Genomic DNA, 23,436 nt, shown 5'->3' on the forward strand with positions numbered 1-23,436 from the left:
CCCACTGGGGCCTGGGCCTAGCTCAGGGGCGGAGCCAGTGTCTACCAAGAGCTAAGCCCTGGCTGGGTCCCTCCCTCCCTCCCTCCCTCGCTCCTTCCTTCCTTCCTTCCTCCCTCCCTCCCTCCTTCCTTCCTTCCCTCCCTCCCTCCTTCCCTCCCTCCTTCTTTCCTTCCTTGGTCTGGCAATGTTGCCAATGCTGGCCTCAAACCACACCCACCCTGAGGGGAGCCTCCTGTGCCAGCCTCCCAAGAAGCTGGGACTATAGGTATACACCATCCAAGCCAAGGCCCTGGCTCAATCCCCAGCACTGCAAAAGAGAAAGCAGGAAAAAAAAATGGTAGACCCATTCTGATAAACCATTTGTAGTTTTTTGGATTATTATTATTATTATTATTATTATTATTTATTTGTACCAGGAATTGGCATCTAGCCACTGAGCCACATCCGCAGTCCTTTCTATTTTTTTATTTTGAGATAGGGTCTCGTTAAATTGCTGAGGGCCTCACTAAGTTGCTGAGGCTGGCAACCCTCCTGCCTCAGCCTCCTGAGCCGCTGGGATTACATGCAGTTTTTGATACAGTTAAAAATTCACTCAACAGACAAGTCAACAATAATTCTACACTTACATACTCACACAAGTGAAATGACAATTTATGTTCACACAAAACCTGCACATCAATGCAGGATGTATTTGCTTTTGCCTAGAACCGTAAACAACACAGCTGTCCTCCATCTGAGGAAAGAATCAAGGAACTGTAGAATAAATACTACTCAGCAATAAAAAATCATGGACTTCCGATTTGGGTCTTTGCTTGACAAATACTAAATGAATATTGCTAATTGAAGGAAGACAGATACAAGGGGCTACCTTGATTCATACACACCTATGATATTCCAAGAAAGAAGAAACTGTCAAGGACAGGGAACAAGTCTTGTGGTTGCCAAAAGCTGGGTAGGTTACAAACAGGCACAGGATTTCTAGGGATGATGGACATGTTTCCTATCTTGATTGGGATGGTGGTTACACAATTTTATGCATTTGCCTCAACCCTAAGAACCATATGTGGAAAAATGAATTTTATTACATGTATATCATACCTCCAATTTTTATTTAAGAAAAAAAAAAATGAGCCAGGTACAGTGGTGCACATCTGTAATCCCAGAGACTAGGGAGGCTGAGGCAGGAGGATCACAAACTTGAGGTCTGTCTCAGCACCTTTGTGAGACCCTCAACAACTTAGCAAGACTGTGGAATGGGTTGGGATATGGCTAAGTGGTAAAGTGCCCCTGGTTCAATCCCAGTACCAAAAAATGAGAGAAAAAAATGAGATGATGTGGCTCAAGCGGTAGTGTGCTCGCCTGGCATGCATGCAGCCAGGGTTCGATCCTCAGCACCACATAAAAACAAAGATGTTGTGTCCGCTGAAAAACTAAAAAATAAATAAATAATATTTTAAAATTCTTTAAAAAAAAATGAGATCATGTATTGTAGCTTGACATCAGTTCATGCAGAAAGAAAATATGTGCAATTCAATGTAAAATGCTCAAAAACAAAATGTACATTATTATTAATATTATTATTATTATTATTACTATTATTATCTGTTTTGCTATACTAGGGTTTGAACCCCGGAAGCTTTATCTCTGAGTTATATCCCAGCTATTTTTATTTTAATTTATTTATTTTTTAAGCCCTAAATTCTTTTGGATGGTTGAGTGGACACACAGGCACATTAGTGAGGCCCAGGCCCACCCAGCCGGGAAGAGGTTTGGCCAGTCGTGGCAAATTCTTTTTATTTCTGTACTGGGGATTGAACCCAGGGGCGCTCTACCACCGAGCCGCGTCCCCAAGCCGTTTTATATTTTATTCACTTATTGATTCATTTTCAGTACTGGGAATTGAACGCGGGGGAACTTTACTACCGAATCCCAAGCTCTTTTTAATTATTATCTACAGACAGGGTCTCACTAAATTGCTCAGGGCCTCCCTAAATTACCGAGGCTGGCTTTGAACTCGCGATCCTCCTACCTCAGCCTCCCAAGACGCTGGGATGACAGGCGTGCGCCCCCGCGCCGGCCTCCCTTGGCAACAACTTGGTGGAGGACCCCCCTCCCCACTGCACCCGAGGTGGAGGAGCTGGGTGGGGGGAGGGCCTCCCGCCTCCGCCCCTCCCTTCCTCCCTCTCCCAGGGCGGGTTCCCCTGGCCGCAGCCTGGCAATGGAATGTTGTGTCGTTGGTTGCCCAGGCAACCAGGGTCCGCTTGGCCACTGCCTCCCGGGAGTCCTGCGCGCGCGGCCGCGTTCCCAGGGCCTCGTAGGCTCCTGCAAGACTCCAGCAGGTTCAAAGACAGAGAGGCGAGCGCGGGGACGATGGCAGTGCCCTGGGAGGACTATTTCCGGCTGATCTTGCAGGAGAAGCTGTCCCAGTGAGTGTGAAGCAGACAGGGAGGAAGGCAGCGGTGGGCGGGTGGCCCGCGCCTGCTCCCCCAGCCCCTGGGTCCTCGTTCCTCTGGACAGTTCACAGTGAGAAAGAAGAAGCTGAGGTTCTCAGAGGCACCGCGACTTCCGCGAGGGCTCAGGCATTAAATCCTTTGCCCCAAGGTGGAGAGGAAGGGAGGTGACCCTTGGGCTGCTCCCCCACCGGGAAACAGCGTTTTGGGGAGGAGTGCCTGCATTGAATTGGCCGGTGCCACCGAGTGTCCCAACCTCAGTCCGAGCATCTGCAAAATGGGTCGGTGGGGGTGTCCCCGATCACAGTGGGCAACCCTTGCCACATGAAACCTTAGTCTAGCCCCTCTAGGAGAGCAGGTCACCTGGATCCTGCCACTTCTGGCCAGCTCCCTGACTGCGTCTAACAGGGTCACCCTGGAGCTGGGCCCAGGAGGGAGCAGGTCCCCCACCCACAGCCTTCCCTCAAACACCATCCCTCGCCCACCGAGGTCACCCGCCCGGCCCTCCGTCAGCCCTGCTCTCAGCTAGTGCCCTGAAGGGACCCCTTCTGCCCTCCCCAGCCCTCCCTGACCCCTGTGTTCCCTGCGGAATCTCCAGAGCTGGTCACTGGGCTCCTGCAGCTGTGTGCCTAGTTTCTTTTTCTTTTTTCTTGTCACAACAGCCACAGGAGATTCTTCTCTGCTCCAAACCCCTCCTGGCTCCCATCCCACTCAGGGTCCAGCCCAAAGTCCTCCCTCACCATGACCGCTGCAACCTGCCCTGGGCACCCCTCTGCTCTCAATCCCCGCCTCCCACCTCCTGGCTCTTTTCTCTGGCCTCGCCGCCCCCCTCTGCCCCTTCCCTGGGGTCTTGGCATGGCTGTCCTGGTCTCTGTCCCCTGGAGACGTCCACAGGGCCTCTCCCTCCTCTCGGACCCCCCCCCCCCCCGTCTCTGTTTTGCTGTCCCCTCTGCAGAGGGATTTCCTGACTCCCTGTGGAAGTTCCCCTGGTCTGCTTACATCGTCATCTTGGGGTCTGCCATGCCCTACCAGTACTATAATTGATTAGCTTGATCTTCTGTGGTCCCAGGAGAATTCCAGCTCCTGGGGGCGGGGGGCAGGGACTTTCTTTTTTGTCTTCTTTGCAGTGGCCCCAGCACCAAGAGAAGTCCTGACACACAGCAGGTGCTCAGGTCAACCTGCCCAATGAGTGAAGAATTCAGTAGCCAGTGGTGGCTGGCGGGGACATCTGGGCTCGAGGGTGGAATTGGGGAGCCCTGATTTTTGCTTCCTTGACCTCCACCTCCTTCTCGAGCCACTCTAGGAAGACACCAGAGGAGAGTGTGGACCACTTCCCACCCGTGCTGCGCCTCCTGGAGAAGAGGAAAGAGCTGGCAGCTGCAGACAGGGGTCTGCAGGCCCAGAGGGAGGTGAGCTTCCTCTGGGAGACTGTTCGGACCAGGCACGTCCCCATCCTGAGCCTTGCCTTCCTCTTCTCTCAAGAGGAGAATTGAGTGAGAGAGGTTGTGGGTGCATTGAGCACCTACTTGTGCTGGGCATTGCATTGGGATCTGGAGTGCCATCACAGTCCCTGCCTTCACTAGGCTTACAGTCTAGAGAGGAAAAGAGACAAGTGACCAGATGGGGATCGTTACAAGAGGGAGCACTGGGCCGAGGCCATCGGAGCCCAGAGGAAGCCCCTGTTTCCCTGTGGGAGTGGTCAAGGAGGACTTCCTGGAGGAAGGTCTTGGGACTCAAGAGGGGCAATTGGGCTTATTCAGCAAGGGGAGATGGGTTCGGGAGGGGGTGGGAAAGAAACAGGCAAAAGGGACCATCCTATGCAAAGACAGGGAGGCAAGGACAAAGCACAGATGACCAAGTGGCTGGATGACAGTTTCAGGAGGAGAGGCTGAGACCAGGCAGGGCAGGGACACAGGCTTTCAGGCTACAGGAGGGTGTCTGGGCTTCTTCCTGGAGCGGGAGAGCGGTGGCTGGATTCGAGCAGGGACAGTGGATCGGAGGGGTTAAGTGTGAACTGAAAGCATCGGATGACTTGACTCCCCAAACTCAGAGCCACCCTGCTCTTCACCCCCAGGAGTTCCACACCGCGATGACAGCCCTGGAACAGCGCTGGGCAGAGCTGGCACAGAAAGAGCAGCAGCTCAAGGGGTCCTTTGTCCGCTTTGACAAGTTCCTGCAGGTAGGTGGCGACGGCTGGGGGAGGTCACAGGGACCACACCGTACAACCCAACAGGGGCCAGGGGTCCACACAAGTAAAAGGATGGATTTAGTAACGCAAAAGGGACAGCCTGAGAGGAGGGGGAGGGGCGTGGGGCCCAAATCTGAGATTGGGCCGAACTTGGCCCGCGGGCGGGTGTTTGTCACCCTTGGTGGCTCAGCGTGCGTGTCGGGGCGAGGAGGAGACGGAGGCGAGCTCCAGCTCCGCAAGTTCCCGAGTCCCATGGGTCGCGGGTCCCGCTCCCCAGGACGCGGAGATTCGGCGCGGCCGCGCGCTGCAACGTGCGGCGGAGGAGCGACACCGCGCGGACCGCCAGGGGGCGGAGGTGCTGCGGCTGCGGGCTGAGCTCCAGGAGCTGCGGCGGGAGCGCGCGCGTCTGCAGCGCCGGCTGCAGAGGCTGGAGCCGTGCGCGCGCCTACTGGAGCGAACGCTGGAAAAGCTGCCCGAGGTGAGCTGGGGAGCACAGCTGGGGCCCAGCTCCACCGTGCAGCGACAGAGTCCCCTGGCATGGACGGAGCACTAATGGAGCGCTGACTATATGCAGGCACCATCACTTACTGAGTGCTCACTGTATACCGGCAGCACGCTTTGTTCCTGAATCATCCCCACAGTCAGTGAAGTGGGTTCTGTTAGTGTCAACCCCATTTTACAGAAAGTCAACTCAGCCGATGTCACATAATTAGGCAAGTGTGTGTGGCAGGTGGGGAGAATTCGGATAATCAACAGGTATCACTAATTGAATGAATCCAGGAACGAATGTTAACCAGGCAGTGAGGCTTGATGGTGGCGGTCGGAAGGTGGAGTAGGGCTCACATCTGACACCCTGGGGCCAGCGAGGTGCGACGCCCCCCTTTCACAGTTGAACAAATCGAGGCGCCGCTGGAGCGTTGGCGGCCCAGGCGCGGAGGGCAGGGCCAAGGGAATCCTTCTCCGGTCCCAGTTCCAGGAGGTCCCAGAGCTGGTGGCTCGTTTCGACACCCTGGCAGACACGCAGGTGGCCCTGAGGCTCACGGAGCGAGAGCGGCTGGCGGAGCTCGAGGCGACGCGGGCGCAGCTCCAGCGGCTGCGGGACAGCGAGCAGGACGAGCTCCTCGCGCAGGCGCAGCGGCGAGCAGAGCTGCGGGAGCGACTGGAGTCCGCGCGGGAGCGCGCGCTGCAGTGGGTGCGGCCTGCCGGGAGGCGCGTGCCGGGCGCCACCGCGCACTCTGGAGGGGCGGGCTGCGCTAACAGGGGGGTGTCAGACGTGAGAGTGCGCTACAGGCCCCAGAGGCTGGCCCGCGTGACATGCCGAGCTCCTTCCCGCAGGTGCACCTGTCTGGTGTAGGTGGATGGGGGAAGCCCCAGCCCTTGGAGGACCCGTTCCCGACTTAACCGGGAGCCGGGCGGGTGTATGGTCTCCAGGAATCTAAGTGGATTCAGATCCAGAACACGGCAGCCGAGAAGACCCTGCTCCTGGGCCGCGCGAGGATGTCAGCGCTCAACCTGTTCCAGACAGTGTGCCAGCACCGGAGGCAGCCACCAGCCCTGGACATCGAAGACACTGAGGGGCAGCTGGAGCAGGTGAGGCTTCCCCGGTGATGTCATGTCCTTCTTCAGAAACACCCAGCGCCTCAAAACCCTCCCACCGCAACACCTTCTCTGGCTAAGCTCGGCGCTAGCCCCGGATGTGGGCTCCATCAGCGCCCAGGAACCCTGCCTTTCATCTCGGCTCTGACGGTGACCTTGACTGCTGTGCAGAAGACAGCCCCATGCCCCTCGGCCTCAGGGCACCTTGTGCCGAGTGTCAGGTGCCTGCTGGACACCCCAGGTTTGTGCCCAGTCTCAGCAACAGCTCTGAGAAAGCGTACACTCTCTCCTGACACGAGGAGTCTCGGCCTCTTTAGGGAGCCTGAGCACAGATCAGACACCATATATCCTTTCGGCCCAGTGGTGCCACCAATCGTCCCTGTGGACGGAGCACACCTGGCTTCTCAAGGTTGAAGAGGCATAAGACACACAACATGGCCTCCAAGGCCTCTTCCTTTTGCAGTACTGAGCACTGAACCCAGGGCCTTGCACAGACTAGACGAGTGTTCTGCCACCAAGCTACATTCCTAGGTCTTTTCAAAATTCGAGATAGGGCCTCAATAAGTTGTCCAGGTCTCAAACTTCCCACCCTCCTGCCTCAGCCTCCAGAGTTGCTGGGTTACAGGTGTGCACCACCACACCTAGCAATTTCATTATGCTTTTTCCATCTTTGCTGGAGGGTTCCCTTCTCAGATGCTCCCTTAGGTGAGAAACCTGAAGGCAGCCCAGGGATGGTGGGTGGTGAGCTGGCCACCAACACCTATGACAGTGGATCTATGGATTCCTAGTATTATGTTCATATTACAATAAAAGAGGGCCACCCATCTATGGAGATGAACAGATCACAAACCAATGAGTATGCCCCACCCAACGAACCCCACATCCAGGACATGGACACATGGAAACATAAACTGAGTGATAAATAACACCTCTATGGTAACTTTGTTGCTCGGTTTCAGTCCTATACATAGGACACTGGGACATAACGGGTTTTTAAAAAGGGTGACATGAGGAGTGAACACCAACAGCTGGAAATATGGACTGTCTGGGGAGGAGTTGCCCTGAACAGCCCTGGGAACCAGGTGGCTTTGCTGCTGCCCCATAACCAGGCCTCCGGCCCCTACCCCTGCCTAACCAGGGAGGAGGCTGGCCATCCAATAGAGGCTGGGATGTGCCATGGCTGCACTCGGTCCCCCAGGTGAAGCTCTTCATCCTGGACCTCTCTGCCATGCTGACCAGACATCGCCAGCCTGAGCCGGTGGCCGCCACCTCCCAGCCCTGACCCAGGCGAGTGGTGAGCGGGAGCTGAGGGACCCAGCCCTGGGAGGAGGCCCCACACTCCCTAGGGGTGCAGGCTCTGGGCCACCCTGACCTGTTTTCCCAGGAGGAAGACGGAGCTGCGCCTGCCCAGGCCGCAGTGTCTAGATGCGTGTCTGTGTGATCAAGGTGGACCAGCAAGGGGCTGCGGGCAACGTGCGGGGCACCCCCTACCCAGAGGCCGCACACCCAGAGGCCTGCAGGCTCTGTACTCCGCAGGGGATGGGCCGTCCTGAGGGGCAGCCGCTGGAGGCTCCTGACTCTGAGAACCTCAACAGGGTGACAGGAGCTCTGAGCAGGACAGAAGCAGGATGGCTCTGACCTCTCACAGCCAGAGAGCAGCAGCTGGCCCTGTGGCCCCAGCTCGCCTGTCCTGAGCCCGCACAGGCAGCTGACTCCCCTCTGAGCCAATAGAGCACCCTCAGGGGATCCAGGTGGCATCACATGGGGCGTACACACTCTCAACTGGTACATTAGCTGTGCGACCTGTGTCTCCCCCTTGTCTCTCCAAGAAGACTCTACACTCAGGTCGCACAGAGGCACTCAATAAAGGTTTATCATGTTGAAAACCATCACTGAGTCTGAGGCACTCGGGGCTGGGACCATGTGACCATGACCTCTGAACCCAGAACTCACAGCAGCAGCAGCAGTGACTCAGTTGCCACCTTGGGTCCTGCCTGTCTGGCTTTGCTGGCAAACTCCTACATAGGCTCCAAGGCCTGACTCCAGTGTCCCTTGGTAGAGGCAGGGGCTGCCCCTGTGGCCAGAGGCACTTCCTTCCCACAGGGCACAAGCTCCTGCAGGCAGCCCCCCAGTAGCGTGTGGGAAATAACTGCTCGTGTCCACACTGGGGCCAGGCTGCGGGCTGAGTCTGGTCCTTACATCCTCTTCCTCATCTTGCCCTTCCTGGAGGGGGCACCCCGGCCAAAGGCGCCCTGCTGCAGCTCCCGGACCCGGCGGCGGTTGCGAGTGGAGAGCTGTTTGAGGCCCCCGCGCTGCAAGAAGCGCATCTTCTGGGCCCGGCGTCTCTGCTTCAGGATCTGCTGCTTGGTCTTGAGCTCGGAGCGCACATGGCCTGTGGGGGCACCTGGGGCGCGGGGCTGGGATGCACCTGCCAGGACATGAATCGGGGGCTGAGCAGCTCCTCCCTGCCCCTGTCCCTGCTCTGCTCAATGCTGTGGCCCCCAGTGGCTGGTATGCAGTGGGAGAGGGAAAGAGGAGACTCAAAGGCAGCCGAAGAGAGGGAGGAGGGGACAGAGGAGGCAGCGCTGGCAGGAGGACACCAGAGGAGTGGGCCTGCGACCTGGGCAGGAGACAGGCAGGCCCTGGCAGCCCCAGGCACAGAGGGCAGGCAGCGGCCAGCCCCACCGGGCTGTGGAGATAAGTAGAGGCTAAGGCCACCCAAGGGATCCTGGGACATGGTGCCAAGTTCCCCTCTCCCCAGGGGTGGATCCAGGTGGAGGGTGGCAGGCAGCTGGGCAGCCTGCGTTCAGTCCCTGTCCTCACCCCGGTTTCCCTGCTTATAAAGTAGGCACTGTCTCCTAGCCCCACAGGTCATGTGTGACATGTCGAGGACACAGCCTGTACCTCCCTAACAGTAGGCTAACCAGCAGTGTTTGGGGGCAGGGTTAGAAGGGGCCCAGCTGCAGATGAATCCCTTCAGAGCATGAGGAGGACTGAGTGGGGTCGGAGGGCAGGCAGTGGCCTCTCTGCTCCTCAGGCTGCCCCAGGGCCTTGCACACAGGGGTCTGCCCCAGGGACTGCTCCATGCCGGTCCATGCCAGAGTCTGTGGTCACTAAAGACTCTGGCAGACGGAGTGGCTTCTGATCCCATCCCAGGTGGATCAAATCAACCAAGCCCCAGGTGGCCCAGGGGTATACTCGCCAGCCCTCACTTCCAAGGACATCTCCCAACCTCCCCCCATCGCCTCCTCCCTGGACCAAAGCGGACTCCTGACCGTCAGCTCTTGTAAAAAGAACGCTACAGTGTGCCAGAGAGAACCCCAGTCCTGCCAGCAGGACTCCCCGCGCTCGCTCCCCCAGGTCCAACCGCCAGCAGCCGAGGTTGGTGCAGGCGAGATGGTTTTGTCATGGCCATCCCAGAGCCTCCCTCTGAGGTGGGCGGATCAGGGACAGGCACCAAGTGGCACAGCTCTTCCAGTGCCTGTCAGCGGGTGCTAGTGACTGGGGGAGCCCAGGTCAAGTCCACTGAAGGACTTCACAGGGGCAGTGGTTTTGAGCCCACAATCAGCCGGCCTGGGGGCAGGGTCTTGTTGGTGAGTGGGCAGTGGGAGCTCCGAGGCCTTGGCAGTGCCCAGCTGGGCCTCCTCTCTGTGCCTGCTTTTCCCTAATGTGACTACACCTGCTCTGTCCACCAGCGTGCTCACCTTCCCCGCCCTGCTACTCACCTTGGCCACGCCCCCGCTTCCCACCTCTTCGGGCTGGACCTCGACCGTCAAATGTCCCTTCCTCCTCTGAGTCACGATCATCAATTTTCTGTTTCTGTTTCCACTTCTGGTAGCTGGGAAGGCATGTTAAGGAAACTTCACGTGGTACCCTACTGCCCACTACAGTGGACACAAGCCCCGCCCTGGCAGAGAAGGCCCCTGAGAAAGCAGCCCTACCCTGTCCCTTCCCCACCCTTGGCCCCGCCCCCCAGCAAGTATAGGCCCTTGGCACAGGAGGCCCCCAAGGAAGCAGCCACCCCGCCCCTCTGGATACAGGTCCCGCTTGTAGGAGCTGCTGATGTAGCGGCCGCTCTCGGTCTTGATCTTCTTTTTGTCCTCCTGTCCTGACTGTCCCACAAACCGCTTCTTCTTCCGGTCCCTGGTAGAGGAGTTAGTGGGGCTGCCATGAGGGAGATGGCCTGGGACGCTCAGGTTCCCTGTGGGGCCTGTTCCCTCACCGGGACCCCTGCATGGGCCCTGGGCCATCAAAGGAAAGCAGTGCTGCCACGCCCAGGGCCCAGCAGGTGCTCTGCCCACCTCACCTCACCTTTCCTTGGCAGCCCAGGGGGTTAGGGGGTCAGAGGACTGGCATCGGCACTGCAGTGGGGGTTGGGGTCCTGGAAGGTTCCAATCCCCACCTACCAGTTCCTGGCTTTGTGACCCAGGTAGAGTGGCACTGAGAGCCCTCATGAGCAAAACTGGTCATAAGCTTGTCAGGAGAGCTGGCAGGAAGAACCCTGCAGTGTGCGACCAGATCACGGGCGGGCAGGCAAGGAAGGGGCACAGACAGGGGGCTGCAGCAGACAGCCCCCACCAGTGGGTACGCCCACTTGCACTCACCACTTGAGCTGCTGCTGGCCTCTGGTCAGGTTCTGCGCTTCGTCCCCCATCAGGTCCAGGACGGCACCAGCCACCTGCTGCTCGAAGGCTCCCCCGATCCCACTGACACTGAGCCTGAAGGGAGGGTGTGCAAGGTAAGGGGGGATGACGTGGCCCAGAGGGTCCCGGTGCCCACCCAAGACCCAGCTGGCCACTCACCCCCGCTCGCTGTCGAAGTCCTTGGGTCGGTAGGGGACGTAGAACTCCTGGTGTCGCTGCTGGGCCTCCGCTCTCCGTCTCTTGGCTCCCCCGTGAGGTGCTGGCCTCTGCCGCTTCTGGCCCACGACCTCTGTGAAGACATGCTGCAGGCAGGAGGCCCAGCGTCACAACTGTGGCCCCTGGGGAGCCACTATGGCTCTCCACATCCACTGCCCAGCCAGAGCTTCCAGGGGCTTTCAAGTCTGGCTTTCCCATTTTTGGGGTACTGGGGATTGAATGCAGAGGTGCTTCACCACCGAGCCACTTCCCCAGCCCTTTTTATTTTTTATTTTGAGACAGGGTCTCCTTAAGTCGCAGGGAACCTCACCAAGTCGCTGAGGCTGGCTTTGAATTGATCCTCCTGCCTCAGCCTCCCAAGCTGCTGGGCCTACAGTCGTGGGCCACCGTGCCCAGCATGGCTTTCCCATTCATTAGCTGGTGAACAGGTCTCCCGTGGGACCCATTTCCCCATCTGCATGTGCAGCATAACCCCTGCCTTGGCCATCAGAGGCAGGATGGATGAGGAGACAGGGTGCCGACTCTGAGACCCTCATTCTAGTCCCAGCTTGGCCCCCAAACTGTGTGACCGAGGCGAAGCCCTAGCATCTGCGCCGGGGCTTGTTCCACACAAGGACTCACTGGGGCCTTCAGCTATGCCCGTGCCCACCAAACCCTCCACCAACGGGACCAGAGAGAGAGACAGGTGCTGTCACCGGCCAGGGACCTTCTGCCAGGCAAGTGGGACACTTCAGGACCCATCACGATCCTCCAGCTGCCTTTCAGAGGTCACTATCTGATGCTGCTCCTGTCACCTGGCTGCTGCCCACATCCCTCCTCTGCCCCTTCCAACCTGCCTGAGCCTCAGCCTGGAACGGACAATGACCCACCGACAGCGCCTCAGGGCCAGGGCAGGCGCGGCTGCCACTCACCACAAGCCCTGGGCCCTCTTGCTCTTCCGACCGGGCAGTGGCGCCCTCCCTCTGGTCAGCCCTCCTGCGGGTGTGGAGGCCCAAGGCCTCGCTGCTGGGTCTGACATATCTGACCCCCGACCCCCGAGTGACTGTGCTCTGCAGACACTGAGCCTGGGGCCCGGGCTTTAGAGGACGGAGATGGGCGCCTCCCCAAGGAGGGCCCAAAGCCCCAAGGACAGCCCTGTGGGCTGCTGGGACATAACCACCCTTCCCCCAGTCCCAGCTCCAGGGCCCCAGGTCGAGCCGGTACCTCTACGTCCTCTCCCTCGCCCTCCTCTTCCTTCTCGGGCTGCTCCTGAGGTGCAGGGCAGTGCTGGGAGGGGCCAGCCAGACCTTTCTGACGCTCCTGTTGCTCCTTTCGTCCCTGCTGGAAGCTGGCGATGGCTTTGCGGTCCTTTTGCCGCTTGGCACGCATCACCTGGCTACTCAGGTCCCGGCTGGAGGCATTGATCTCAAAGATGGTCTGTGCAGGAGACACCAAGTTGGTTGCCTATGGGCCCCCTGCCCACTCTCGCCAGCTGGGTGAGCCCTCTGTGGACATCCCTCCTGGTGGCTAGATAGGCATGCTGGTTAACTGCATTTCACAGTGAGAGAGGGGGCCCAGAGCAGGTGAGTAACTTGCCCCAGGTCACACAGCTAGGGAAAGCCAGAGCTTGGCAGTCACCCCCAGTCCATCTAGACCCCAAGTCGGTGCACCCCACGGGCACTCTGCAGCTCTGTGTGCTGCTAGCTGGCAGGCCACCTGCGACCTTCCCTGCTTTTGTGCACCCCACTCCAGGTGCAAAAGGTGCACTTGTCCAGGGAGAGCAAGGGGGAGGGAGGGAAGCGGGCTGGGGAAGACGAGCATCCAGACCCAAGCAGGCCGAGGGCCCATCACTCCCACTGTGAGCCTCAGTCACTCTGGAGATGGGGGACAGCTGCCCCACAGGGCCTGCAGTGGCCCAGCAGGGTCCGGGCTGATGGCGTCTCTGGAAGCCGAGGAGCCAGGGCTGAGGGCTGGAAACCCCAAGCTCAGATGGACCCTGCCGCAGGGTCCCCCGGGGGCCAGCAGCACCTTGCGATCCCGGTCCTGGCAGGACCTGCGTGCCCCACCCTCCTCACTCACCGAGCGTGCACGGTAGCTCCTGATGCCGTCCACCAGCCTCAGCCGCTGCAGCTCCCCCTCCCCGAAGCGCGCACCTGGCAGGGAGAGGGCGTGAGGACGGGGCTGCAGGGCTAGGCTGCCGCCTGCCCACCACCCCACTCCCGGGGCAGGACTCACTGAAGAGGGGGTGCAGGCCCAGCCCAGCCACGTCCAGCTCCTTGGCCCTCTTGATGGACTCGGGCGACGGTGCTGGCCGCGAGCGCACGTACTGCTGCTGGGCGTTGTCGGCCACGCGGCCCAGGCTCCGCAGTTCCAGGGACGCCTCCAGGGTGCTCCTCAGGCCGCAGTCCTCGTCGTCCACCACACTCTGCGGCACCCTGCCCAGCACGCCATCGGCGCCCGCAGCACCTGCCAGCCCACAGGGTGCACTAAGGGCAAGCTGCTGGCCCACCTGCCCTGGCCCTGTGCGCCCCCCCAGGTGCTCCAGCGGTCACTGTTAGAGCAGCTGCCACATCAGACTTGACTTCGCCAGAACAGGGGCCAGCACGGGCCCGGAGGTGGCTGCTGTGTGTGTAGACGAAGTCCCAGCAGAGCGGCCGCCATTACTGACGCACTGACCACAGCTCTGCGAGCACTGGGGGGTGGGGGCGGTCCTCTCCTGGGGTCAGATCCAGCCTGCCGCCTCCCAAGGCCAGCACAGGGCGCCCACCTACATGCACCATGGACCACGGACCCTCAGTGCTGCCCCGGCCTCCCCTCACCTGAAGGCTCCTGGTGGGGTGGCGCCAGGGCCAGGGAGCGGCCCAGGAACAGGTGCAGGTCCAGCAGGTAGGGAACCTCGTCTGGGGCCACCAGGGAGTAGGCTGTGCCACTTCGGCCAGCGCGGGCCACACGGCCTGAAGAGGAGATGGTGGTTCAAGCATGATAGCCACTGGGCTGGGCACTCGCAGTGGCTAAAAGGGTGAAGTGTGTTACAAACATTCTATGGGGATGGAGGAAAGGACCCGGTGACAGCTTTGTCACCAGAGAGCAATAGGAACAGCGATGGGGGGTCTCTGAAAGGACGACAGGGTTCCATGCCCACTTTGCCACCCGGCTGCGACCTGGCCAGCTAGTCACCCCCCTGGCCTCCATCTCCCCACCTGTGAAGGCACCGTCGCCCATACAGGCCAAGCAGCATGCAAGGGACATGGCGCCTGCTGCCAGCCTCCCACCGTGAGTGGGGACTGGACCGTGTTCCCAGCCAAGCTGAAGTCCCCATGGCCAGTGCCCCAAATGTGGCCTCCACGGGACACAGTGGCACTGCTGCTCTAACTACTTAAAACAAGGCCGTGCAAGGAGGGTGGGCCCTCCATCCCAGGGGACAGCTGGTGCTCTGTAACGGCGACCCAAGCACACGGACACGCTGTGACATTGGTGACAAAGAGGTTAGGCAGGGCCGGGTTGAGCAAAGCCCTGGGGAAAGGTTAACGGAGCAGGTGGCCAGGCAGGGCCGAGGGGAGGCAGCCCAGATCCCGGCCCGACAGAGTGGGAGGGACCTGTGTAGGACAGACTGGTAGAGACGGCCCCTGGGGCAGCCAAGGACACGGAGTCTCAGGGAGGGGACCCCGAGGAGACCAAAAGGCCATGCTGTCAAGTGCCACAGCAAGAGAAAGACACAGCCCAGGATAGGGCGAGTGGCCTCTGCAGAAGCAGAACTGCACTGCCCAGCAGGACCTGCCCGCCTGCATCCCCACGCCCCGGCTCCCAGCAGACCTCGTGCTCACCCACGCGGTGCAGGAAGAGCTTGCCCTTGGCGGGGAAGCTGTAGTTGATGACGTTGTCCAGCAGCGGGATGTCCAGGCCCCGGGCGGCCAGGTCGGTCACGATGAGGGCAGAGCACTTGCCGTGTGTGAACCTGGCCAGGTTGATCTTGCGGGCCGTCTGGTCCAGGGCGCTGTAGATGTGGGCGCAGCTGACCCGCTGGGCCGTCAGCAGCTGCTCAGAGGAGGGCAGGAGGGAGGTGAGGGACGTGAGGGAGGTGAAGGAGGCTCTGGGCCGGGGGGGCCGGGCAGGGCGCCATGTGCAGAGGCCAGCCCTGCCGGCCCACAGCCTGGCACCGCTCAGTGACCTCAACTTGGAACCCTCACCAGTATCACTTCCTGGCCAGCTCCTGCCCAGGTGGTGGGCACAGAGGGCTCACCAGGACAGCCTGGGCTGACCCTCTCCGGGCCTCCCTGCCCTCGGTTGAGGGGAGAGCCATGCTACTCACGGAGGCCCTGTTCCGAGGACTGAGCCCACAGCACTGTGTGCAGAAGAGCCCGGAACCCAGCAGGCAGGTGACTGTCACTGTTCTCTAAGAACTGCTGTTGGCCTCATGCACAGGTGACCTTAGCTACACAGGGGAGGCTGAGTGAGGAGATAGGAGCCGTGTCCTGGGACAACAGGGCCAGGTGTGCTGAGGGTTGGGAGACAGTGAGGGGCTGGGCAGGGCCCGCAGCCTCCTGGGCGACTGGGACTCCGTAGACAGGGTCACGCTGGTACCCATGTTTGACACAAGCCAGGGAACTGCCTGCACTCCCAGGGTACCTCACACCCCCATGGGTGTGAACTGTGCCCGACACACTGAAGGCTGACACCCAGCTGCAGAGTGACAGGATGGCCGGGAGATGGCTCACAGCAGCCTTGACAGAGGGGAAAGCAGATGGATGGAGCCAGGCCAGGGGCTGTGAACAGCTGTGCCCAGGCCGCCAGGACCCAGAGCGACCACCTAGCCTTTCTGTGTGCTCAGGATCTGCTCAGGGAAGGGAGAGCCCTGCCCTCCCTGCAGCCCCAGCCCCACGCCCTCTGGTGGCCACACTGAGAAGAGCAGGTCCAGGCTCAGGAGGAAGATGGCGCTGCTCCCTTCCCCACCTCGTGGCACACCAGGCCCACGCACCTCCGTGAGGTACTCGGCGTGGTGCTTGGTGGCCACGAACACTACCGTCTGGTCCTGGGGCCGCACGACGTTGCGCAGCAGGTGCAGCAGCACTGCGGCCTTGGTGTCCTCGCGCACCAGGAGGAAGGAGGTCTGCGGAGAGAGGGAGCTGGTGGGCTCTTGGCCAGCCATAGGCCTGCAAGGTCCCTCATCCCCCAGCCACGGGCCTGAGCAAGGGGCCCGCGGTGGCCTCACCTTGAGCTGCTCATTCAGCTTGGCGTCCACGTCCAGCCGGATGAGCACGGGCTCCGTGAGGCCTGCGGGGGCACAGGGGAGATGGGGTCACCAAGGGCTGGGACAAACAACCTTGCCCGAGTCCAGAGCCACCCTGCCACTCACCTGCCCGGGCAAATTCCACCAGCAGCTTAGGCAGCGTGGCAGAGAAGAGCACCGTCTGGTGGCCCCCGGGGAGGCGGCCGATGATCTCCTGCAGCTGCTCCGCAAACCCCATTTCAAAGAGCCTGGAGGGGAGGAGGCGCTGGATGCTGGGGGGGTCCACCTGGAGCTCCCAGCCAACCCACCAACCTCACGGCCACCCTCACGGCCAAGGCCTCCCCACTTGTGCTGACATCCGACTCTCACGTTTAACCCAACTTGCCCTTTCCTTAAGGCACAACCTCAGCCTAAGTGACCATGACCTTGAGATTCTCACCCTGTTGCCCGTGTCCTGAGCCCCGTGCAGGGGTCGGTACCCACGAGTCTCCACCTTTCCGCCCCAGGGCACCCTGCGCGTGCGGTCCCTCCCTCCCGAGGCAGCCACGGCCCAGGGACACCCACGATTTGACCAAGTTGGCAAAGCTGAAGAAACAGTGGGGTTGGGTCCCCCTTTCTGGCTCGAGTCCATGCTCTCGACTCTCTTGCTGTTTCTTTGAAAACATGTGCTAGACCTTAATTATTCTTTTTAATATTCTTAAAATGTAAAACTAAAAAATATGGGTCCAAGGTACCCCAGATGAGCTCTGGCACCTCCTGTGATCTGCAGCCCGCGTATGGAGACCGTGGCCACGCAGGTCTCTCTGGACAGAGCCCTCCCCCTGGCCGGCCAGCCCCATGCCCTCTCCTTCCTAGCTGGGGGCAGCCGCAACAGTGCTGGGGGCACCCGCAGCCTCACCTGTCGGCTTCATCGAAAACCACATACTCCACGCTCTGCAGCTTCAGGTTCATCTCCACAGCCACGTGCACCAACCGCCCAGGGGTGGCGATGATTCTGGAAGGGGTGCACAGGCAAGGTCACCCCAGTCACGGCACCACCACAGTCCCCTGCCACACACCAGCCACTGGCATTAGCCCGGGTCTACCAACTCACATGTCAGGATTTTCGTGCAGGGCTGCGAACTGGTCTTCCATTCTGGGGAAAAGAGAGTCCGGTTGACAGGAGAGTCTCTGCCCTTTCCCGTAACCAGACGCCCAGCGAGTCCCCACACCCTTTCCCAGGGACACAGATCCTAGACTTGCAACCAGGGAAAGGCTACCACTGAGACGCTGGGCAAAGGCACGGCCAGGACCAAAGGTACCAGCTGAGATGTACAAACAGCTCCCGAAAATACAGGCTCGCCTTCAGAACCCGCCTTTTCCCCACCGTGACTCGAGACAGCCGGGGGCTGCTTCTAACCCATGGTGCTGCCCAGCAGCTAACCCTGGCACTGCCACTTCAACCAGAACCCAGGTGCCCGACCGTGCCTGCCTCTGGGGCATGAATCTCAAGGTCAGTCCTCCTCTACAGTATTCATGGGGCACCTGAAGGAGCCAGGATCCTGGGACAGGCACAGCTTAGGAAGGCTGGGCCTTCCCACAGCCACAGACAGGAGAGAGAAAACCCTATGTGGCGCCGTGGACTCGCCATAATCCCTGCAGCTCGGGGGGCCGAGGGGGAAGGATCTCGAGTTCAAAGCCAGCCTCAGAAACTCAGAAAGGCCCTGAGTGACTCAGTGAGGCCCTGTCTCTAAACACAGAATGAAGAAAGCTCGAATATGGCTCAGTGCTTAAGAGCCCCTGCATCCAATCTCTGGTAACAAAGCAAAATAAAATCAAATTAAATTTCACTCAAGGGAAACTCAGACTTGAGAGCGACCATAACAGCAGCTTCCCGAGGGCAGAACGCAGGGGCTGCCTGGAGGAGACACTGCACAGAGGCGGGAGAATGGACCAGGCCTAGCTCTACTGCAGAATCTCCTCACAGCCCTGGACCCTTCACCTCCAAACCGGCCATCTGTGAGCAGATGTAGCACCTTCTCCCTGGGGGAGGCAGCCCCCAAGGAATGACACACCTGGCAGTGAGCCGCTGCTCCCAGGCCCCCATTTTTCCTTTGGGTACTGGAGATTAAACTCGGGGGCACCCAACCACTAAGCCATGTCCCAGCCCTATTTGGTATTACAGGGTCTCACTTTGAACTCGCGATCCTCCGGCCTCAGCCTCCCCAGCTGCTGGAACAAGAGGCGTACCCCTCGCACCCGCCTGGGTCAGGCCTTCATTTTTCACATGCTACTTTGAATCGACCCTCAGCATGGCGCCCACACCACCCAGGCCTGGTTGACCCTGGGAGCCAGGAGCCGCCGCTCGGGAACCTCAGGACCGGCCTGAGCTGCGGGCGGTGGGCCACCCTTCCAGCACTCTCCATGCGCCTGTGCGTGTGAGTTGGTCTGAACATGGAGAGAAGCTGCCATTAGACTGAGCAGCAGGGGCTCGGTCAATCCAGTGTCCTGGAGCACAGGGGCACGTGGGCACGCTGGTGACTGTGGCGCAGGGGGACCAGGGCATGGGGTGAGGGGGGTCCTTACTTGTCCCCACCCAGGATCAGGGCAGTCTTGAGGCCAGTGAACTTGCCCAGCTGTGGAGAGGGAAAGGAAAGAAAGAAATCGCTTGAGAGGGTGACACCAGAGGACCCGCCCCACACATGGCCCCCGGGGACCCAGGTCAGCCCGAGCTGCAGACCCCACCCCAACGCACCTCCTTAGTGAACTTCATGGTCTGCAGGGCCAGCTCCCGGGTGGGCGAGAGGATGAGGGCGCGGGCCCCGGTCTGGGCGCTGTGGGCCTTGAGCCGCTCGAACATGGGGAGCAGGAAGCAGGCCGTCTTGCCGCTGCCGGTCCGGGCCATGGCTACCACGTCCTTGCCGTCCAGGATCACTGGGATGGTCTGCAGACACAGGCGAGTGGCGGGGTGGTCAGTTCCTGCCCAATCCAGTGGGGAGTGGGCAGAGGAGGGGCTCTCAGCGATGGGCAGGGCCTGTCCCAGCCCTGATGGCATTCCTGCAGACACCCGTCCTGCCTCCTGGGATCAGGGGCCACCTTCTTCAGGGTGAGCTAGGTTCCACCTCCTTCTAGGCTTCCTCCTCAGGACCCAAGGAAAGTCTCCCAGGAGCTGACAGCTGAGGACAAGCCCATAACCCCAGTGATGATGGGTCCTGTGGGCGGCCTGGCAGGCCCGGCAGTCCTAGGGGGCATGACCCAGGGCCAAGCCTCTACTCTGCTGGCCCAACATCCTCCATGTGTGAAATGGGTGAGCTAGAGAACAGGGGGCAAGATTTGTGACATCTGGGACAAGGGGTGGCCGTCACAAGGCCAGAAAGGTGGGCAAAGCCACGCGACCCTCCCAGCCCTTACCTTCCTCTGGATGGGCGTCGGCACCTTGTAGCCCTTCTTCATGATGCCTTTGAACACGGGGTAGCTCAGGCCTGCAGGAGACAGGGACAGTCAGGGCTGGAGTGGCCCCGGAGGGCACAGAACAACCTACAAGACAGATGACTGCATCACGGACAGACAGATACCCAGGAAAAGACATCAGCAAGGCAGAATCTTAAAGAGTAAATGAGACTTAACAGGCAAGTCTGCCACGTACAGCGTGGGGGGGCACACCTGTAATCCCAGGTGCTGGGGAGACTGAGGCAGGAGGATCGCAAGTTTGAGAATAGCCTTAGCAACCCAGCAAGACCCTGAGTCAAAAAATAAAAAAGGGCTGGGGATGTGGCTCAGCGGTGAAGCCCCCCAGGTACCAGGTTCAATCCTCAGTGGGGCTGGGGGGGGGGGGTCTGCCAACCGCAGTGGACACAGCTCATGCGGATGCCGGTGTGAGCCCACTCATAATGCCAAGAGCTGACAAGGGTCTCCGAAGGTGCCTGTGTGACATGATCACGGACACCTTGAGATCTTGAGAGGATGTGGGGTTTGCTTCAGAATCACCAGGCTGGTGAGGAGGTTAAGTGTTGAAGTCAGTTGAAGCTAGGTGACAGATATGTGACACTCGCTCTATTGTATGCAGGTGTTGAGAAGTGAAGCTCGGGTGCTGGAGAGGAGGTTTGGGGCCCAGTAGGGTGTGGGCTGGGGGAGCTGGCGCCCTTGAGATTCGAGAGCACAGTTCCAGCAGCTTGTGTCCCATCTTTCATCTTTGGGATTCAGAAAGGCACATGAGACCCTGTTTGGCTCTCCTTTGGTCACTGATGACGTTTAGCACGTTGTTGTTGAGCTCAGCGGCGGTGTGGACTGCCTTTGTGAACTGACCACCCATCCTCTTCGCCTACTTCTCCCTCAGGATGCTTTCTTACTGATTCATAAGTTCTTTGTACACTAGGGCTGATGACTTTTTGTCCCATAGCTTGCAAATTTATTCCTGACACAGCATTATTTTTAGCGCTTTCTGGCATACACGTATCTAACCAAAAGAAATCAAATTACATGATTCAGGTCACACTTGGAAAGCTGTCCTTTCTTAAGGTTTTATACGTATAATATTACATATACATATGGTTATGATTTTTCCCATACCAGGGATTGAACCCAGGGACACTCAACCACTGAGCCACACCCGGGCCTTTTTTGTATTTTATTTAGAGAGAGGGCCTTGCTGAGTTGCTAGAGCTTTGCTAAGCCACCCCCTTTTTTATATCTTTATTTTATTTATTGAGATTTTTTTTTTTTTTTTTTTAAAGTGGTGCTGGGGATCGAACTCAGTGTCTCAAGCGTGCCAGGCAAGCACTCTACCACTGAGCCCCAGCCCTCACACTTTTTATCCCTTACTGAGACAGGGTCTTGCTAAGTCACTGAGGCTGGCTTTGAGTCTGCAATCCTCCTGCCTCGGCCTCCCGAACTGGGGCTTATAGATGTGTGCCACTGCTCCTGGCTGGATTATGAACACATTCATTTTGATGTCACATCCTTGCCACAGCAGCTGAAGGTTTTCAGGAACAGGAGGGTTCAGCTTTGTTTCTGCTACAGGTGCTCCGCCACCTTCCCCACCTCTGTCCCGCTGCCATGCCATGCTGTCACACAGCGAACCCTCTGCTGGGTCTGGCTGTGCCTGCACTGTGTCACTGTTTCTGGGGCTTGTTCTGCATGCTTTCTCCTTGCTTCAGGCCTGTTGTCCCCAGAAGACCCTGAAGGCCTTGGTCTCCAGGTCTGCTGTGCTAGTCCACCTAACCCCTGGCACAGTGCTGGGCCAAGAGCAGACCCTGCAGCTCAGTGCAGAGGGCAGATGACCTGCTGCTGCTGCTCCCTGAAGCCCTGGATGCTCCGGGGGCGCACCCACCCATGGACTGGAAGCCTCCAGACTTCTTCTTCTTCTTGTTCTGGGCTCGCACCATCTCCCGGGTGTCTGGTTCCACATCTGAGGTGCACTCTGAGGTGGGAAAGGTAGGCAGGGGCCTGCCAGGTCCCAGCTGGGAGAAGAGAACAGACCAGGCACAATCACTCCAAGCAGTCAGACCCTGGAGGCAGAGGGGGCTGCCCACGGCCTGTCTCTCCACCTCCATCAATTTCTAACAGGTCGTCCTCAGCTGAGCCAGGACACAGCATGAGTGCCCAGTGTGCTCTGCAGACACCCTGCCTGGGGCCCAATTCCAACTCTGTCTCTGTCTTGTACAGACTGTGAGCTAAGAATGTTTTTCACATCTTAAAGGATTACATTTAAAAAAAAAAAAAAAAAAAAAGGGTCAAAGAAGACCAGGACTTCATACAGTCCCACAAAGCCTAAGATTTGTCACATGGCCCTTACCAGGGACAGTCTGTCATGAAAAGGTGAGCAAGATATCCGGAACCACAAGCGCCTGCCACACTGACTGCATGAGTGGCATATATAGACACGGTGTAGTTATCTTTTCAATAATTTTTGGAGCACATATAATCACCTGCCTTCCACACAGTGGGGGCACAGAGAGGTTAAGCAACTTCTCCTGCATCCCACAGCTGGTGCAGGGCTGGGCCACAGCAAAACCCCTGGTGTCCACAACACAGTCTGACTCCTCCTCCGCACTCACCACCTATGCTGCCTGCATCCTCACTGCCTCTAGCAATTTCTTGGCACCCACTGGAGCACCTACTTAGTGCCAGGCGCTGGCCGGGCTGGGAAAATGGAATGAGGCCTTATCCCAGCCCTACCCGGGGTGCAGTCTTTTCACTTCATATAAATGCCCATTTATTCATCACCATACCCGGGGCCTATTCCGTGCCAGGCACAGCTGGGCACAGACTGTGAAGAGCAACGGGCGGCAGCTCTTCTGGCAGCTTGGTGTTCACACTCATTTGCATTCATTTGGCACTCGGTAGTGGAATGCCACAGGCCTTCAAGCCAGATCACCCCGAGTTTGAGTGCGGGCTGCACTCACTCTAGCTCTGTGATCCTAGTCAAGTTTTTTAACCTCAATTTCCTCCTTGGGAAAATGGGGATTCCAATAGTTAGCCATAGGCGGGGGTGAGGCTCGTATAGCTCTCAGCTCGGGGCCTGAGACATAGTAAATGGTCAACAAACACGAAATGAGCTTGTTTTTAGTTTCCCAGCGGCCTGGGGGCGTCACTGTCTCAAGCTACTTGGGTCTGGCATCCCCTTAATTCAATTTCCCAAGACCGTCCCAAACTTTGTCAGACCTTCCGCACCCGCACTTTTCATTGGACGGCTGGGACACGGGGATCCGCCCCCTGGGCCGAGATAACCAATGAGGAGCGCGCGACCCAGGGCCGGCTGCAAGGCCCGAAGGCCCGGGCGCCAAAGGAGCGGGGCTGCGGCCGCGGGTCGCGATTGAGCCCGACTACCGCCCGTGTGGCCCGGCGGGCGGCCCTGAGCCCCGTCCTGGCGCGACAGACCCCCTCCCCGCGCCTCCCGGGGTGACTGCGGCCGTGAGGCGCTGCCTGGAGCCGCCCCGCGAGCGCCAGCCGCACACTCCTACCTTCCCCGCCCGGGCGTCATCTTCCGCCCGAATCTCAAACTCGCCGTCCTCCGAGTCGCTGTCGCGGGCCTGGGAGGCCGCGCCCCGGCGCTTTCGGAGCCCCTTCTTCTTCCTCCACTGGGCCATAGCAGCTGGCGACCGAGGCCCGGCCGCACCGCGCTTGCCGGCCGCCATGCGGGCCGGGCGCTCCGAACCC

At 59.4% G+C, this 23,436-nt stretch overlaps 2 protein-coding genes across 2 annotated transcripts; one reads left to right on the forward strand and one right to left on the reverse strand.

Annotated features, from left to right (window-relative positions):
• Window positions 1-2,370: 2,370 nt before the first annotated feature.
• Cfap73 (cilia and flagella associated protein 73) lies at window positions 2,371-7,516 on the forward strand. Its single transcript, XM_077110162.1, has 7 exons — window positions 2,371-2,426; window positions 3,754-3,859; window positions 4,525-4,629; window positions 4,916-5,116; window positions 5,609-5,830; window positions 6,070-6,228; window positions 7,433-7,516. The coding sequence occupies exons 1-7, from the start codon at window positions 2,371-2,373 to the stop codon at window positions 7,514-7,516; spliced, it is 933 nt and encodes a 310-aa protein (XP_076966277.1).
• On the reverse strand, window positions 7,147-23,430 carry Ddx54 (DEAD-box helicase 54). Its single transcript, XM_077108979.1, has 20 exons — window positions 23,241-23,430; window positions 21,608-21,737; window positions 19,690-19,760; window positions 19,034-19,222; window positions 18,865-18,914; window positions 17,393-17,434; window positions 17,198-17,293; window positions 16,426-16,547; window positions 16,282-16,343; window positions 16,048-16,179; window positions 14,897-15,107; window positions 13,892-14,026; window positions 13,308-13,538; window positions 13,152-13,225; window positions 12,297-12,509; window positions 11,037-11,179; window positions 10,839-10,952; window positions 10,273-10,377; window positions 9,960-10,072; window positions 7,147-8,662 (listed from the first exon to the last, which is right to left on the reverse strand). Exons 1-20 carry the CDS (start codon window positions 23,412-23,414, stop codon window positions 8,430-8,432), a joined length of 2,640 nt encoding a protein of 879 aa, XP_076965094.1. The 5' UTR covers window positions 23,415-23,430; the 3' UTR covers window positions 7,147-8,429.
• Between the last annotated feature and the right edge of the window lie 6 nt (window positions 23,431-23,436).

This window comes from Callospermophilus lateralis, chromosome 1, assembly GCF_048772815.1.
Source record: "Callospermophilus lateralis isolate mCalLat2 chromosome 1, mCalLat2.hap1, whole genome shotgun sequence".
In the NCBI taxonomy this organism is placed as follows: Eukaryota; Metazoa; Chordata; class Mammalia; order Rodentia; family Sciuridae; genus Callospermophilus; species Callospermophilus lateralis.

What these genes read in the sequence shown, in the direction of transcription:
- Ddx54 (XM_077108979.1), bottom strand. Translation starts at nt 23,414, where the DNA reads ATGGCGGCCGGCAAGCGCGGTGCGGCCGGGCCTCGGTCGCCAGCTGCT. An exon ending in CTGCACGAAAATCCTGACAT is followed by an intron (nt 17,294 to 17,392) that starts GTGAGTTGGTAG and finishes CACCCCTTCCAG; the next exon opens with AATCATCGCCACCCCTGGGC. An exon ending in GAAGCGGGGGCGTGGCCAAG is followed by an intron (nt 8,663 to 9,959) that starts GTGAGTAGCAGG and finishes ATGTCCTGGCAG; the next exon opens with GTGCATCCCAGCCCCGCGCC.
- Cfap73 (XM_077110162.1), top strand. Translation starts at nt 2,371, where the DNA reads ATGGCAGTGCCCTGGGAGGACTATTTCCGGCTGATCTTGCAGGAGAAG. An exon ending in TTGCAGGAGAAGCTGTCCCA is followed by an intron (nt 2,427 to 3,753) that starts GTGAGTGTGAAG and finishes GAGCCACTCTAG; the next exon opens with GAAGACACCAGAGGAGAGTG. An exon ending in GGGAGCGCGCGCTGCAGTGG is followed by an intron (nt 5,831 to 6,069) that starts GTGCGGCCTGCC and finishes TATGGTCTCCAG; the next exon opens with GAATCTAAGTGGATTCAGAT.